The following is a 17,747-nucleotide window of genomic DNA, read 5'->3' as shown; positions in this document are numbered from 1 at the left end:
AGGAAACCAATATCTCCTCTTTTGCCGTAAATTGACACTTTGATTTTATTATGTGACGCTAAAATATCCAAATCTAGAACAGAACAATTATTCTTTAAACATATTATGTTTAAAGTAACCTTGGGTAAAAAACAGCAGTATAATGAGAGAATTATTAAATGTTTAAAGCAAACAAAATCATTAATGTAACAATAAAGTCTTCTCAAATTCAAATTGATCAATAAAACGGAATTGAGACGAATCTTCAATGAGTTTGGTAATAAAGAAAGCTCTGATATTTGTTTAAATAAGTTTCGGATTTTCAAGTATGTGTGACTCGTGCATCATTAAAGAGACATTTACAAATGTATTTTCGAAGTGGGTTTTTGTTGCAGTCAAACTGGTACAGTTCATATTGTTAATGCAATCAGAAGTATTGTTTATGAAATTAAAAAAAAAATAGAAAGATTGTATCAAACATTCCATAGTAATTTACTAGAGTGTTCGTGGTTTAAATATCATAATGACATGTACATGATGTATGTGACACCTTATCTGACTTTACTAATTCCATACTTGAACGTGATAATATTAGTCTTATCGCATACATGTAAACAAGAGGATTTATTTAAAATCAATTGGTATGCATCTATTTATATTGGGTAAGTTTTCTGTGTTATTTGCAAACAATCATCATAACATATAAAACTGACAGGATTTATATTATTCTCATTGAAGCAAAAAATAGATCGGAAAGTTTTATCGCTGCAAAGTATTGTAAACATACATGATAAATGACAAAAACATCCCATAACAGTATACTACGATTGCTCGTGGTTTTGAATATTCTATTGACATATATAACCCCTTAGAAAACATTACCGTCCACTTTGATTTTATAATGTGACGCTAAAATATCCAAATCTAGAACAGAACAATTATTCTTTAAACATATTAATGTTTAAAGTAACCTTGGGTAAAAAACAGCAGTATAATGAGGGAATTGTTAAATGTTTAAAGCAAACAAAATCATCAATGTAACAATAAAGTCTTATCAAATTCAAATTGATCAATAAAACGGAATTGAGACGAATCTTCAATGAGTTTGGTAATAAACAATGATTCTTCACATTCCTTTAATTTTATAAATCAAATGATATGAGTTATCGCCACTAATACAGCACAAAACTATTATATATATAAAATAACAGAATATCGGACTAATAGTACAGTACGAAATTCCTCATATATATATATATAAAAGTTATAAATAGCAGTCCTTATATTATTATAAAGTCACACAAACTATTTATTTAAATGAAAATGCACACAAAGGAAGTGCATTTATACTTCAAATGTGTTTATTTCATTAACATTTCAGGACTGAGTATTTGACACAATTGTTATATTCAAAATTTTGGAGGACTCCTATACTGCCTTTAGATTATTGGAGAATAATTAACCGCACTCAATAATTAGAACTGTTTAATCAGCTCTGATATTTGTTTAAATTAGTTTCGGATTTTCATTAAAGAGACATTTACAAATGTATTTTCGAAGTGAGTTTTTGTTGCAGTCAAACTGGTACAGTTCATATTGTTAATGCAATCAGAAGTTTTGTTTATGAAATTCAAAAAAAACAAATAGAAATCTTTCAAAATAGAAAGATTGTATCAAACATTCCATAGTAATCTACTAGAGTGTTCGTGGTTTTAATATCATAATGACATGTACATGATGTTTGTGACACCTTATCTGACTTTACTAGTTCCATACTTGATAATATGAGTCTTATCGAATACATGTAAACAAGAGGATTTATTTAAAACCAATTGGCATGCATCTATTTATATTGGGTAAGTTTTCTGTGTTATTTGCAAACAATCATCTAAACATATAAAACTGACAGAATTTATATTATTCTCCTTAAAGCAACATTTTGTTTTCAAATAGATCAGAAAGTTGTATCGCTGCAAAGTATTGTCTACATACATGATCAATGACAAAAACATCCCATAACAGTATACTACGATTGTTCCTGGTTTTGAATATTCTATTGACCAATATGACCCCTTATCTGACTTCATGACTATCATACTTGAACAAAACAATACTAGTTTAATTGCATACATGTAAACCTGAGGACTATTTAAAAATTATCGACATGAATCTATTCATATTGGGTAATTTTTTTTTGTTATTTGCAAACAAACATTATTAACATATAAAAATAACAGGACTCCTATTATCTTCACTGTAGCTTCATTTATCTTTGACCTTAATCAGAATTTTTAATCAAAGTATTGTATACAATGATGATAAATAGCACAAAATGAATAGAACCACAGTTCAAATCCATACATGTATACTCAATACGATTCGTGGATCTAATGGTATATTTTTGTTTTCAGTTTTGTTCATACAATTTGTTTTCAGAAAATGACTTGTAATTTATTGTTCAGTTTATGAGCTGTTCAGTTCATAATTGATTTACTGGTGACTTGGGAACACACTGAATTAGGTTGAACCGTCATGTTTCGTTGCATCTAGGAATCTCATAATTTGTTTTGCTCATTTCATGATATATTTTTTTTAAACAGTATAATCTTAAATTTGCTTTCTCCGATTCTTAAATTATTGTTCAACTTTGCAGGTTTCGACTTCTTTTTACGTCTTGTCATATCAGGTTAACTTGTTTTGTCTACGGTAACACACTTTAGGTATGCATTCATTTAACTGTTTTGATTCGAGTGTCACTAATGAGTCTTTTGTGGACCAAATGCCCGTCTTGCATACCAAATTATAAGCCTGGTTTTCTATAAAATGTTTTTACAATCACTGAGTGATGCCACTAATTCATGTAGACATCAATTATCATTGATATTGGCATATGTATAAATTAGAACTGTTTTCTAAACTTTGAGTGTTGTTCGAAAGGCTAGGGACTTTCTGTCCCGGTATTACTTAACTTTGTTGTATTTTTTCGAAGTTTTTTAACCTCAGTGCTTTTCAACTACGTACTGTTTTTCTCATTTTAACTTTTTTTATTGGAGCGTCACTGGTGAGTTTTTTAAGACAAAACGCGCTTTTGGCGTAAACAATTTTAAGCGTAGTATCTTTAAAGAGTTTTTCCCGAATGCAATTCACAGCGAAGTGATTCCTTTAAGGTATAAAAATCGTTTAAGCTTTTCAAAACTAATTAACTATGTTAACGGGTTTATTCAAGATTCTGACTGCTCAATACATTCTCGTATCGTAACCCTTTTCGAAAACAATGACCCATATAACAGCTCACATTATTCGGCACATATATCCTACTGCATGTTCATGTTGTGTCATTTCAGGCTTCAAAGCATAATTGCTTGAAGACGTGCACATCAGTTATATCCATTCATTTTATTCGACGCTTTGACATAACCTGCTATGAAGTTAGAACATCATAGTCTAAACTCAATATTTTCAATGTGTGTTATACAAACTTAATGTGACACCTGTATATTTTAAAAACATTGATGTTGCTCTGCATTTGTCTTTGGTTATTTTTGTCATTGGGTTGCTGTCACATTGATATATCAGCCACGCGTCATTAAATCAATGCTAGATACATAGGAAATTAAATATTATACTTGTATACTTGTTTAATAACAGATGTAAAGGAGAGACAATATGCCGTATCAATTCATGAACAAAAAAAACCGATACACTATAACGAAAACAAAATGCAAAGAAAGTGCTTTGTATTATTGTCATTCATCTCAAAGTCATAATTAAGTCTTTGGTAACATGTTCTGAAGCCAGGACTATTTACAGAGACACATTTGAAGATGAATCAATGGGATAATATTATCATTTACTAATTACAAAAGAAGAGGGACAATAAGTATTAACAATAAAACAACGTGTCGTATAATTTTCAGTACATGTGATTATAACCCTAGTCGAGGACATGGAAGGTTTGAATTTAGTATTATAAACTAGGAACTTTTTTATTTATTTGTGTGACGTTGATATTGATATTAGAAGGTTAGATGTCATAAAATCGTGTATGTGCCAAACACATTACTGGTGTTTGTCACTAGTTGCCTAATTTTACGATATAAATGAAAAGTTTGAGTGCCTCCGTTTCCGAAAGCAAACTAGTGGTCCACTACTACTATATTTTTTATGGTGAATATGTCATTTGGTGGTGGTATCTTGAACGAATGTCTGGAATCTTTTATTAGAATCGCAACAATTCGTTAATCAGAGCATAGAACTTATACGTTGTATAATTTTCTATAAATGTAAAAAAGGAAGAAGAAAAGTAAAATGAAGTAAGTACCAACAATCTACGAAATACTGTGTTGTTCAAGAGTTTTCATAAAAGCATGCTTTCTCAGTTAATTGTAAACACGTAATGGACTGTCATGCATTTAAATGGATTGGTAAATGACCAATGGTAAACCAAAATTGGTTAATTGTAAAGAAATAATGATATTGGCGGGAACATTATAGTGCCAAATGATGCATATCCATATAAGGCATTGAACCGACCTCTGAAAGGGGCGGATAGTATTGGTGGGAAAATAATAAAACCAAATTATGCATATCCATGTAAAGGATTGTACCCGATCTGATAGAAGCAGGATGGTATTTTATGAATTAAATAAAAGACACCTGTCATAATAAGGTGACAATTGTGTCTTACATATAATGAAGTGTATTTCATTGCATGGTCTGATTGAGATTAAAGATTCTACCACTGCATCGAGTGTGATACGATATTTATCCACTCGATACAGTTAAATTTTCAAATTTAAAACGCGAGGCACGCCAAGCGTTTAAAAATTTTAAATTTAACTGCCGAGAGTTGATAAATATTGTATTGCACGAAATGTGGTGGTGGAATCTGTTTCTCTAATGATGATTAGCCGATATGCAGGCAATTTTATTCCTTCTTTTCAACTGATCTGCAAAAAGATGTGTTCTTTTTATGTGACGTCATCAGGCATGGTCGCCTTTTTTCATGACGTCACAATAGGATCTTCAGAGGAAAGCAAGATATTTTTACGTCATAATCGAATTTTGACCAATGAAGAACTGAGATCAAACGAGCCATATGTTGATTAAATAAAAATAATCAACAGGTCAAGAAAAGGATAAGAATACGACTCCTTGTACTAAACTAATAACCTTAAGAGTAATTATTTCCAAAACATATTTAAGTGTCATTTAAATCTTTACAATAGTTGGTACTGGAGTTTGAACATCCATCTAAAGTGTTTCATAATCATCTCATTACACCTGCATTGTTTCAACTATTAACTTCATAACATATTACAGGTATATGCTAGTAAAGTGTTAAACCGAATTTCAATGGTAATATTTTCTTTACAAAAAATTTAAAATCTATAAAATATAAATAATCAAAATCTTCGAATATTTTTATAGGTGGCATATTACTCCTCACATGTGTGGAAGCTGCAAATAAACGTAAGTATGTAGTTAGAGCAAGTAATATAAAACAATGTGGTGTAGTTGTGAAACAAACTTTACCTTTCAACATATGCAATATAAACATAATACAGTTTAATGAAATGCGATTGTGTACCAGTATACAAATTATTGATTTTGTGTGTATGTTACAATTATACACTGCATTAATTAACCGTTCTGATGCTCATTAATTGAATAGAAGAAAACGTACAAAACTGAATGTTTCCTTGAATATGGTCAGGTAACGTGTATTATCATTTGGTCTAACAAGATAAGGAAGATATGTCAACAAATAAGAAGAATATGATATCTGTTTTTCTTATCGTAGGAAAAAGATACAAAAATCAAATACACTCTTTAGAAGTTTAATCATGCACTTTTTTGGTTTATGCATGCTGTACTTTCAGCAATATGTCGCTCGCATTCAACTTGTACTAAACATGGCAAATTTGCATCAATACTGTTTGGAGATATTGGATTCTGTACCTGTAATGGGGGTTATACTGGAGACTGTTGCGAAAAAAGTATGTATTTACAGCTATTTGACGTGTGATATGTGCGAGAAGATAAACTATGTGTGCTTGCTCAGAGAACTATGACTTTTGTTTTTATTAGATCTTGAAATGATAAATTTAAACAAATGTTCAGTCATCATTTTGTAAAGTGATCCATGGTTTTATTGCATAATATTTATCATAAGTATTGAACAAAATAAAATTAAGTCGATGGTCGAAAATGTACGCAAGGACTATTGTTGTCTGTCCGTACACATGTAATTACATCGATACTATACATTTTGTTGTCGAAAATTGTTTTATTTAAAACATTTCAAACGCATTTGAATTCCCTTTTATGCAAAATGTCAAGCATTTTCATCATATGTGTACGAACTGGGTAATGGTACAAAATTTATTATTTAGCATTACGTAGGTCACACATACTACATTTTACAAAAAAATAGTGGTTCTGATCTCAAATTGATATTAAGATATTGACTACAGAGCTCAATGCAAGTTAATGACACTCCCTATGTATGGTTCTTGGACGAATTGTTTTGCTATATAACGCTACTGCTAACAAACTTTGCCCGAATATGTCCAACAATCTCATAATAGTATATAATGATATTACTGTTTATATACAAAAATAGATATTGACGAATGCCATAGTAATCCTTGTCAGCATGGTGGTACCTGTCATGATAAAGCTAATGGATACACTTGCTCATGTAGAAAGGGATATACTGGAACAGTATGTCAAACAAGTAAACACATACTACACGTACTACATTACAGATATATGATGAAGAAATGTTCTGTTATTATACTCATATGGTGGAGTATAATACAATATGTTGCTGCTTTTTGATAAAGTGATGTAAATTGGACCCACGTAAATCATAATTTTATGAATAAACATATAACTTTTTGTAACCGTAAGACAGTGATCATTATGCAGTTTTTTTTAGAATGATTGTGTAGGTGACGAAGTATATATGTAAGTGTATGAACTTACAAACATGATAATTCTACATTTATTGTCCCTGCATTCAAAATATTTTAAGATTTAAAAAAAATGTTTGAAATTGGCAAGACAGAAAAGGTAAATAAAATTTACCAGTACAATAATTCGCAATTTTAGAATCTAATGAATCCTGGGTAATATTTCAAAAGCGTACACCATAAAGTCGTTTATGGTATACAGCTCCCTAAACAATTAGAACAAACCAAAAAACGTGATGTAATTTACATTTTGGGGTACGAACAATGACATTACCCACTATAACTTAGATTCTTAAACGGCGAATTGACAAATATCGGCGTTATTTAATGCTAGATATGACTTTTCCTATTGTCGTGATTATCTAAGTTGTGAAGACAAAGTTGGTATTATTTAAATAAACTACATACTACCTCCCCTCAGCAAAAAAAGGCCACCAAAGTACACATATTTCTCTAGTCTTGCATTTTTCAAATCATGCTAGAAAACCAATTGAAAGGTCGAAAGAAAAGGTACAAATAGTACTTTCATGCATTGTCTTTTTTAAAGCAAACTTAGGTAATTACTGAAGGCACTATTTATACTACTGTAATGGTTATATTTTTTTTTCAACCATAAAAAGAAGGAAAAATCTAAATTACGGAAAGCTGAAAATTGTATTTAAACTTATTTAGAAAAAACATGGCTTTATTACTTAGGCAATATCGTAACGATAATGTCTTGGTCGACTTAATTTTCATAGTTAATGCAATTTATGTAAATTTTTAGACATAAACGAATGTGCAAGTCGACCATGTCTAAACCACGGGCATTGCCATGATGGGATAAATGCATACACATGTAACTGTCAGGCTGGATTTGCTGGACATCGTTGCGAGACAAGTGAGTTGATAACTATTCATTTCTAAAATGTACAGACTAACAAATATTTAATTAGAATATATCAGGTATAATAAATGGTAATATTACACACTGCCCTATAAAACCACACAGAATGACAATGCCTAATGCCAATTTAGTAAAAATTATCAATTTAACTCAGGGAACGATACCAATTATGTGAAAAACTCGTCATATATACCAGGCGTATTCATTGTTACGCCAGACGCACGTTTTGTATACCAAAGACTCACCAGTGACGCTCGAATAAAACAAGTTAAAAAAGTCTTTGTCAAATACAGTTTTATGTACGGTAATATATTTCTGTGCTGGAAAATTCAATTATTTCGAAAAACTTCAATAATTATAAAACACTTAATAGATAATCATGACCGATAACTGAACTCGAACAGAACAAAATCGAATCAAAAACATGAATATACTTATATTTTCCTTTCATTGAATGATACGGCTTACAAGTAATATCTAATAAGCCATTCAAATATGTAATCACATGATAGCACACCCACATTTTTTGCTGGGAGGCTTTTGTCAAAGGGGGTTCTCGGTTGTGCTGCTGTTGGCCCGTGGGCATTTGTCATGGTCGGATCCAAGCAATTTAACTCCCGTAAATCTTTCCAACGTGAACTCACTTTTGTTTACCTTGGTAGTGATTTTTCCCATTAACCTTTTATTTCTTGAAGATATAAACGAGTGTGCCACACACCCGTGCCTGCACGGTGGTACGTGTCATGACGGTGTAAATAAGTACACCTGTACCTGTCCACTAGGGTATGGTGGAACAAGATGTCAAACAAGTAAGTTATTCATTTACTATTCTCGTGTCACCTTAGTCTCCCATATTACATAGTTGCATACTATTCCTGTCATGTCCAGTTATGAAATAAATTATGAAATACGAAAAAAATATTCGAAAGGCCAAGCATAAACACATGAAAGATGGAAGTACAAATTTTGGTTTGCTCTTTATTCTTATAAAGTGTGTGATTGTGCAATGCTTAATGTCCAGTTGCAAATATTCTATGTACATCAGAACGAGAACAAATAAACAATAAATACATTAGGTAGGTCTTGTAATATAAACCGTCCGTGATGTAGATGGGGAAGATTTTGATTGCCACTGGAAAATGTATGTATATCAGATAGGGAGAGAGACTTGTGTCCTTGCAACAGGCAGTCTACGAAACCCTCAGAGTTATTACAAGGGTTATTTACATGTAGAGAGCGTGATACCATCTTTACGTTCTTATAAAGAGATCATTTAAATATTAACAAAAATGAAGTTTGAATCAAGAGCAGGGTTGTCATATGACAAAACCAATCTATTTATAGACAACGAGGGGAGAGGACATACATATCAAGTTTTGTCAAGACCTAGCATTTTAAAAAACACTAAATATTGTATACCAATAGTTTTTTTTAATTTTTTTTTATATCTTTTATTTATTTTTCAGTAGTAAGGATTAAACAATACCCCTACAATCACCACCTGACTATGGTTTTTGGGTTAGTCATGAAAAATATGCTCATTTTGTTTTTTAAATTCATATTCATAATACAAAAATATAGTTATTGGAAGAAAAAAAAGCTACTCAAATTTACACTTTCTCTCACTACTAATACACAGTCTCTGCAATCTTACCATTAGTATGCATGCATGTCTATATATAAAGTAAAATTCAAATATCAACTGCTCACTACAGTATAATTTAAAGTATAAATGATAATAAATCACGAAAATATTGTATGTAGTGGGGACCAGAATCTTTCATAAGCATTTGCTCTTTTATTTTTGTTTGCAATATAAAACTCATTAGATTGGTATTGTTTTATTCTTAAAGTCCTATTGCACTAAGAGCTATATTTCTTAACTTACATGTGAAGATGTAGTTTTTAGCTATAATAATTAACAAATTCATAAACAAACTCTTAGTAATAAATCCCAACAATTTTTTTTCTTACTGACGCTGAATTGCTCATCAAATGATTTGATTTTCTGTAACTAGAGGCTCTAAAGAGCCTGTGTCGCTCACCTTGGTCTATGTGCATATTCAACAAAGAACACTCTCCAACATTATGGACGATAATAGAATTCATGACAAAAATCTCTGTTTTGTAGATCTTGTATAGCTGATCATTTAGTCTGTTTAGTTTCTTTCTATCTTCTGTAGTTTTTGCTAAACACACAAAAGAGGGCAAAAAAAAATCCTCATTTAAGGGCAATCACTCCTATTAAGAGTGACAGTCTACTAACTATATCAGCAAAATTTGACTTGTAAGTAGATCTTGACCTGCTGATCATTTTTTGTGATTTAAAGTGTCTAGTTATCTATTAAAATTTTAATCATATGAGGCAAAATGCAAAAAAAAAAAATAGTGAAAATCGTCATTAATGGGCAATAACTCAAATAAGGAGTCGTCGGACAATTTCCTCAAAATTGTCTTAATTATAGTTCTTGCTGGTCATTTTTGCTTATTTATATCTATCTATTATAATTTTTTAAGATTGTAAAAATCGTCATCAACTGGCAATAACTCTAATAAGGAGTCGACTGATGATTTCGACCATGCAGACTTTTTTGTAGAACATGTCTTTTTGATCATTTTTGCATTTAAAGTTTCTCTTTATCTATTATTATTTTCAAAATAATAGGCAAAAATGTACAAAAAGGTAAAATTTGTCATTCAAGGGCAATAACTCATATAAGAAGTCGTCTGACAGTTTTAACGTATATTGACAAATGGTAGAGCTCAACATTCTGAACACTTCTGCCCTTGTCAGATTTTCTCTATTTATAACGGTTTTAAAAATAGTAGACAAAACTGGCATTTTACCCCTATGTTCTATGTTTAGCCATGGCGGCCATGTTGGTTGGCAGGTGGGATCATCGGGCAAATGTATCAAACTAGATAACCCAATAATGATTGTGGCCAAGCTTAGTTATATTTGGCCTAGTAGTTTCAGAGGAGAAGATTTTTGTAAAAGTAAACGGACGACGAACGCCAAGTGATGAGAAAAGCTAACTTGGCCCATTGGCCCAGGTGAGCTAAAAATGACAACCAAAAATTGGAGGTAACATTTCAATCATAAAATAAATGTTCTATTGTTTCCTCTCCCCTATTACAGAAGGTACATAGACTTGTTTCCTTTTGCTTAAGTTTATATAAAAATGTATTTGTAGTTATAATTCTATGTTATACTTTATATTGAAAATTCTTTAAATATGTATCCATACAAACATTTTTTCAGAAGAGAAAAATACAAAGACCATTCTAAGATTTCAGAATTTGTAACTGCCTCCCAAAAAAATCTCATTTGGGAATATGCATATTTTATCTACAACCACTACTGGAACAATGCCCCGTAGATTGGCCGTGAAAATGTCCGTAAAAATGCCGGTGATTTTCACAGTGTTTTTCACGGTTTATTTACGGTGGGCCGTGAAACTTATTCGTGACAATGCCGTGGAATGACTGTCGTGAAAAGGCTGTGAAAAGTTTGTGAAAAGGCCGTGAAGAGGTGCCACCTGAAAACTTGGGTGAAAATACCGTAGAAACCCTGTGAAAAAAAATGTACACCGTGAAAAAGTCGTGATAATGCATTATGTGCCCATTGTAAAAAGACCGTGAAATGTAGAAATAGTACAGTATATGCCTTTATTTGTCGTGAAAAGGCCGTGAAAAGGTGCCAACTGAAAACTTGGGTAAAGAGACCGTAGAAACCCTGTGAAAAACAAAAATGTACACCGTGAAAAAGTCGTGATAAATAATGTGCCCATTGTGAAAAGACCGTGAAATGTACATGTACCACTGTGATAAACAGCCATTCACTGATTGTGAAAACTCCTGTAAAATGTTAAATGTATTTTTCAGGCCATAATTTAACAAAAAAATTAAATGCTGTTTCAATCAAGTGAAGTGAAATGCCTGAAAACCTAGTGTAAACATCTACAGATAACTTATTTAAGTACAATGCAAGTGAGACTATGAAAAAAACATATTAAAATGCTGTATTTTTTTTAGTAATAATTGTGACAAAGAATAAAAATAATAATTTTTATAGAACTGTAGTAATTATGTAAAGAAAACATAAAAGCACACAAATGTCAATGTGATTAAGTAGCTAAAGTCAGCTGTAACATGTATTGTAGAAATTTTGTACATCTCTTGGGTCTGATTTTACCACTTCAGCAATATTTGTCTTATGTTATCCTTCACTTCACTGCCCTTTTGAATAACTATTCCAGAAAGAGATTTATAGAAGTTCCTGTTAATTCCCAGGAAATACTTTTAACTGATGAAAAGCTTTTCTCTCCAACTAGATTCCTGAACTATTTTATATAAAGACTGCTATATCATTTTGCTCTTCATTCCTAGAATAAATAAAGAAACATTACATATATTATACATGTATATAAAAAAAACTATTTATATATTCAAATTATTTTTGGCATTTATGTACGTACATGTACTTAAAACAGCTACAATATTATTCCATGCAATACAGGACTTCGCGGTTAATGACTATTTAATAGGGTGCAGATTTTCATACTGGAGGTGAAAATGGTATGAAAAATACTAAAAAAAAACATTGAAACAGAACAGCCACTTGGAAACATGCATAGGTTTTCCCATATTTTCATACCATTTTCCAGAAAATCGGCCCCCTATCCAATATGGCATCATTAGTTAACGAAGTTCTGTATTGTCAACTTATATTTTTTTTTTTTTTTAAAGACTAAAGACACTTTTAAAACAGACTATAAAATTTAAATGTTTCTTTGAAGTAATAATATGTATGGCTAAAGCCAAACTTGTCTAGACTAAGTGGCCGTTATGAGTCACAGCTATTTATTTTACAGGGGGCCAGGGACGTAGCAACTTTTACTGCAGGCACATTCGCCATACCAATTATTTTTAAACACCTCATTGCCATACCAATTATTCTTATGATACAGCACAAACCCTTCTAGAAAGGACATTTGCGTACAAATATTAAATACTTTCCCTGCTACGCCTCTGATTAATCCCTTTTGAACTCTGTGTCCCGACGGCCAAGTCAGAAAATACTTAAATAGCTCCCGACACATTCAAAGGGGGTTACGCCTCTGATTATCAGAGCGAACTCCATTTCAGAGATACTTATTGCTATTATAATCATTTCCAATTATCTATGTCTATGTCTACGTAGTGTACTGTACATAAATGTCATTTTTTTATGTTGCCAGTGTGGGGAAAAGGACCCCCCCCCCTTTCCCCCAAATACATAAACAAAACAAAACCGTTATCGTATTTAAAGTATCCTGTAAGTCTTAGAAAACATTAACCGAAATGATTAAAGGAATCAAGTGCAACAGACTCAAATATAAGTGAATATATCACATGCATGTTTGCGCTGTTTCTGCAAATTCAGTGAAAATCAGTTCAATGGAAATGCTCACAAACGTCATCAATATTTTGGTGATATGTTGCATAAAAGAATAAAATATTAATAACTTAACTTACCTCAAACTTGCTGTCACTCGTCTTGCATCTATAAAGTAAATATTAATCGACCTTCGGCGTCTTTCAAATTTCCAAATTGCGGAAATGTTACTATTACTCTAAAAGAAACACGAATCCGGATACAGTCTGTTATTACGAGAAGTTCTCGTTTTTAAATGTTTCGGTTCCAATTAAAATTACTGTTTACATTGTTTATAATAATGTACAGACGAGAAGCACAATACTTTTCTTGCACAAAGTCATTAATTATAACAATGATTCGAATGGTTCCATTTAAAAGTCAGTCCTGTACAGTAGTATTGCATATAATTATATTTAACCAGACATATATTTATAATGAAAAGTTTATAGGATATTTAGAAAAATGTGAGTGGAAATAATTAGACCATATTACAATAATCACATGGGATGATAAAAATCTGAATTAGGATAAGAAAAAATTGACATGAAAAAATATCACGGCCTTTTCACTGGTTTCAACAACCAGTGAAAAGGCCGTGATATTGTTTATTAAGCATGAAAGGACAAATTATCACGGCCTTTTCACGGGATATTGAAATTTTACGGCCTTTTTCTAACATCAAATATTTTTCACGGCCTTCAGAAATATTTTTTTTACAAAAGTCACGGGGTATTATCACGGGTTTTTCACGGCCCTGTGATATTTCACAGACATTTCACGGCCTTTTCATGGGCTGTTGTTACAGTAGTGAAGATCTCTGTATACAAATTGCAACTTCTAACTTTCCAAGATCTTTTTAAAAAATGCATCAAAAGGAACAACATTTTCTAAGTTCAAATCACAATAATCTTTGATGTATATTTTGATATATTTTGGAATGTTAGATATATAATAAAAAAAAGGAAAAAATCAATATTAAGTTTTTGTCTTACTTGTTGAAATATTAACAATGTTTTGACTATCTACAATGTCCTTTATAAATTGTGTACCATATAACTTCCATTTCATATAAACAGTGTAATCAGATACTGGTATAAAGTTTGAAATATCCAATGATAAAATTTCTGTAACACATAACTTTGTATAAGGCTTTGCCATGTGTAGACAAACAATTTGTCTTTCCAAAATGGATTTTTTAAGCAATTAGAAATTTCTGTAATCTTATCCTTTTGTAATGTAAAGACTCTGTAACCACCTAACTGTTTTAGTTCTGTAAGTAATAAATTCTGGTAATTACCGTCTGAATTTGATAAAAATCTCTTTACCGATAATTTAAGATATATACAGAAAGACTGCAAATGCACCATATATAATCCTCCCTGTGAAAAAGCTGCAATAAGAGTACTGTGCATCACTCTATCAGTCTTACAATTCCAAATGAAATTAAAAAAATATACCATTCAGTTCGTTTAATTGTGAGTGAGGTAAATTCGGCAGAGCAGTCAACAAATGAATCAGTCTTGGCAATGCCAGAGTCTTTATTTGATTGTACCTAGTAAAGCTAATTTTCTATGTTGCCAGCTTTTAAGTATAGCTTTTTTATTTCTTACATTCATTAGACAACAAGGCTTGTTGTTGACAAACTGAAGCTTGATAACATATCCGCACCAATTGTATCGTCGTTGATAACTACTCCTTATACATTGTGACGCCGAAACGAGAATTACGAAGCGACTGATTAAGGAGATAAAGGCAAAAGGAAGCATCAAACCTTTTCTGTGGTATTGCGTTTAGATGTAACGTTCTAGGACGGACTGTGTAAATGTAAACATGTAACATGTAAAACGAAACCCCTGCACATTCTTTATATTTGCAGAAGATTGAAATTTTCAAACAAATTATCAGACAACTTTAACTACTACTAAATTTTGACAATCTGGCATCACTGATATAGATTTTACATTAAGAATAAGGGACTATTTTCTGATTGGCAACGTAACAAAAACCAAATAAAAATATGTTAATAACAACTACAGGTCTCTATAAGCATTAAAATAGGTCTAGTCTATCTTGTTTAAATTTCGTAAAAGGCTACACTTTTACAAAATGTGAATTAATTCAAACGATAAAATGGATGGATTTTAACATTAAACACAAGTAACGACCATCACCGAGCTATCTACTCCAGTCTTGGGACAGATTAAACAATTTCATGATCCGTAATGTGACACACCAAAATTAACGAAATAGTTACATATGTTGTAGATATAAACGAGTGTACTAGCAATCCGTGCTTACATGGTGGTACCTGTCATGATGGTGTGAATAAATACACATGCACCTGTCCACTCGGGTATGCTGGTACACGTTGCGAGTCAGGTATGTCCTTGCTAAACACGAAGGTTCTTCGTGTATCATATATTTAACTATTACATATACACAGCAGTTGCACTATCTCCGTCATTCAGTTATGACAATTATATTAAATTTGATCCGTCATTATCATTTCAGTCTCTTAGTGAATGTGTATTTATATTTTCTATATTCATCATAAAATTGAGAATGGAAATGGGGAATGTGTCAAAGAGACAACAACCCGACGAAAGGGCATAAAACAGCCGAAGGCCACCAATGGGTCTTCAACACAGCGAGAAAATCCCGCACCCAGAGGCGGGCTTCAGCAGGCCCCTACCTAAACAAAATGTGTACTAGTTCAGTGAAAATGGCCGTCACACTAAACTCCAAAACATATAAATGAACTAAAATTAAAAGAACATACAAGACTAACGAAGACCAGAGGCTCCTGACTTGGGATAGGCGCAAAAATGCGGATCATGTCTTCATTGCTTCTCAAATAAATAATGACAACAATACCATGTTTTATGTTAAGATCTGAGTAGTAAGACAGATCCTATATATACAGTAATTTGATGAAAGAAAACACTTGCAGGAAACCAAAAATTTTCAACGCGGTGATTATTGTTTCAACTGATTTTTGTTTTTATCTATATTTCATTTTAGACAGAATTCGAACAGAATGATTTAGTTATAAAACAAGTTTATATATTTTCTATACTATTTCGTTTGTAATGAAAGAATGTAAAACAGAATCATGCCTAAGTAAAAAGATATTCAAACGAAATATTCTATACTTAATAGAGTCAATGTACATGGAGTTAATGCAACTATCATTCTATTTCAGTAAATTCAGGCTTTCTTTCTAATGTTTAAGATGTATTACAGAATAAGCAGCAATACATATAATGTGAAAAAATGTAAACAATGAAATATGAGGAATCTGAGAATAATAAATTTCACCAAATATATACATTAGAATACAACATACAGCCACAAATAAAGTTAGTCATAATAATTGAAAGGGTCGTATATTTGTTTCATTTATATTTGTATTTCTAGTGATACCAGTCAGTTACACTACCGTTACAATCAATGTTAAAGAACATCAGTTTGACAAACGGAAAGGTTGAGAAATTGGAAATGAATTTGTTGTATCTACTTTATAGAATACACAAGTGACAAAAAAAGAAAATTACAAATTTGAATAGAACCAAATATGGTGACATATACTGCAAAACTGTTCAGTACCTTAAACTATGTTTTGTAGACATAAATGACTGTGCCAAAACACCCTGTCTGCATGGCGGCACATGTCATGACGGTTTAAATAAGTACACCTGCACATGTCGACGAGGTTATGCTGGAACAAGATGTGAAACAAGTATGTTATTATTTATTATATACTACAATTAAAGCTTTCAGGAGAAAAATAGATATCAAATATGTTTTATCTACTTTCAACTTTTCAACGTTTGTAACAAGTTCTTAATGGATTTGGTCATTCTGGTTTGACACTCTTGAAAAAAAGAAAACATATTTCGTTACATTTGTATTGACTTTTAAATAATAGACTGACTCCCCATAAGTATACATATGGAAGGAAAACAATTTGATAAATCCGAATTAAAAAAAAAAACACGACAGAATGTAAAAACTTCAAACAATTGAAATTTCTAAATTTTATTTATTATAAACATATTTTAGACCATGATATGAAACGACAAACATGGGAATCGCAAGGAGTGTCAGTGACAGTTGGTTTGCCTTTATTCTTACAGATATAAATGATTGTGCTCGTCGTCCATGTAAACATGGTGGTGTTTGTCGTGACGGAGTGAATAAGTACACATGTAGCTGTGCGAGTGGATATGCTGGTGTCAATTGTGAAACAGGTATCAATGTTTTTTTCAACAATTACTTTATTTCAATCACACAGTCATTGTGTTTTTTTTTTTAAATAAATACATAAATAAACAAAAGTGTTATTGTACAATCAAAACAACTAATAGGTTGCTCACTAAGTTGTATGAAAATACAGTTATGTTTAAGTAGAACATCAAAATAAAATTGTAATTTTTTAACAACTGATCAAACAATGCATAATGCTAGTCAATAAAATTTAAAATCA

At 31.4% G+C, this 17,747-nt stretch overlaps 1 protein-coding gene across 1 annotated transcript in view; it reads left to right on the top strand.

Moving 5' to 3' along the window:
• Positions 1–5,393: 5,393 nt before the first annotated feature.
• The window catches only part of LOC127722098 (fibropellin-1-like), a gene marked incomplete at its 5' end in the record, with an annotated part of 34,895 nt that continues 22,541 nt past the window's right edge, over positions 5,394–17,747 (top strand). The window contains 8 exons of the mRNA XM_052228944.1: positions 5,394–5,451; positions 5,862–5,978; positions 6,605–6,718; positions 7,723–7,836; positions 8,538–8,651; positions 15,527–15,640; positions 16,887–17,000; positions 17,398–17,511. Of these exons, the coding sequence (XP_052084904.1) occupies positions 5,394–5,451; positions 5,862–5,978; positions 6,605–6,718; positions 7,723–7,836; positions 8,538–8,651; positions 15,527–15,640; positions 16,887–17,000; positions 17,398–17,511 (859 nt within the window). The remainder of the gene's footprint in view (positions 5,452–5,861; positions 5,979–6,604; positions 6,719–7,722; positions 7,837–8,537; positions 8,652–15,526; positions 15,641–16,886; positions 17,001–17,397; positions 17,512–17,747) is intronic.

This window comes from Mytilus californianus, unplaced genomic scaffold (assembly GCF_021869535.1).
Source record: "Mytilus californianus isolate M0D057914Y unplaced genomic scaffold, xbMytCali1.0.p SCAF_12, whole genome shotgun sequence".
NCBI classification, from domain to species: domain Eukaryota; kingdom Metazoa; phylum Mollusca; class Bivalvia; order Mytilida; family Mytilidae; genus Mytilus; species Mytilus californianus.
The sequence above is the reverse complement of the archived record's forward strand: the minus strand, read 5'-3'. Positions and strand labels throughout refer to the sequence as shown.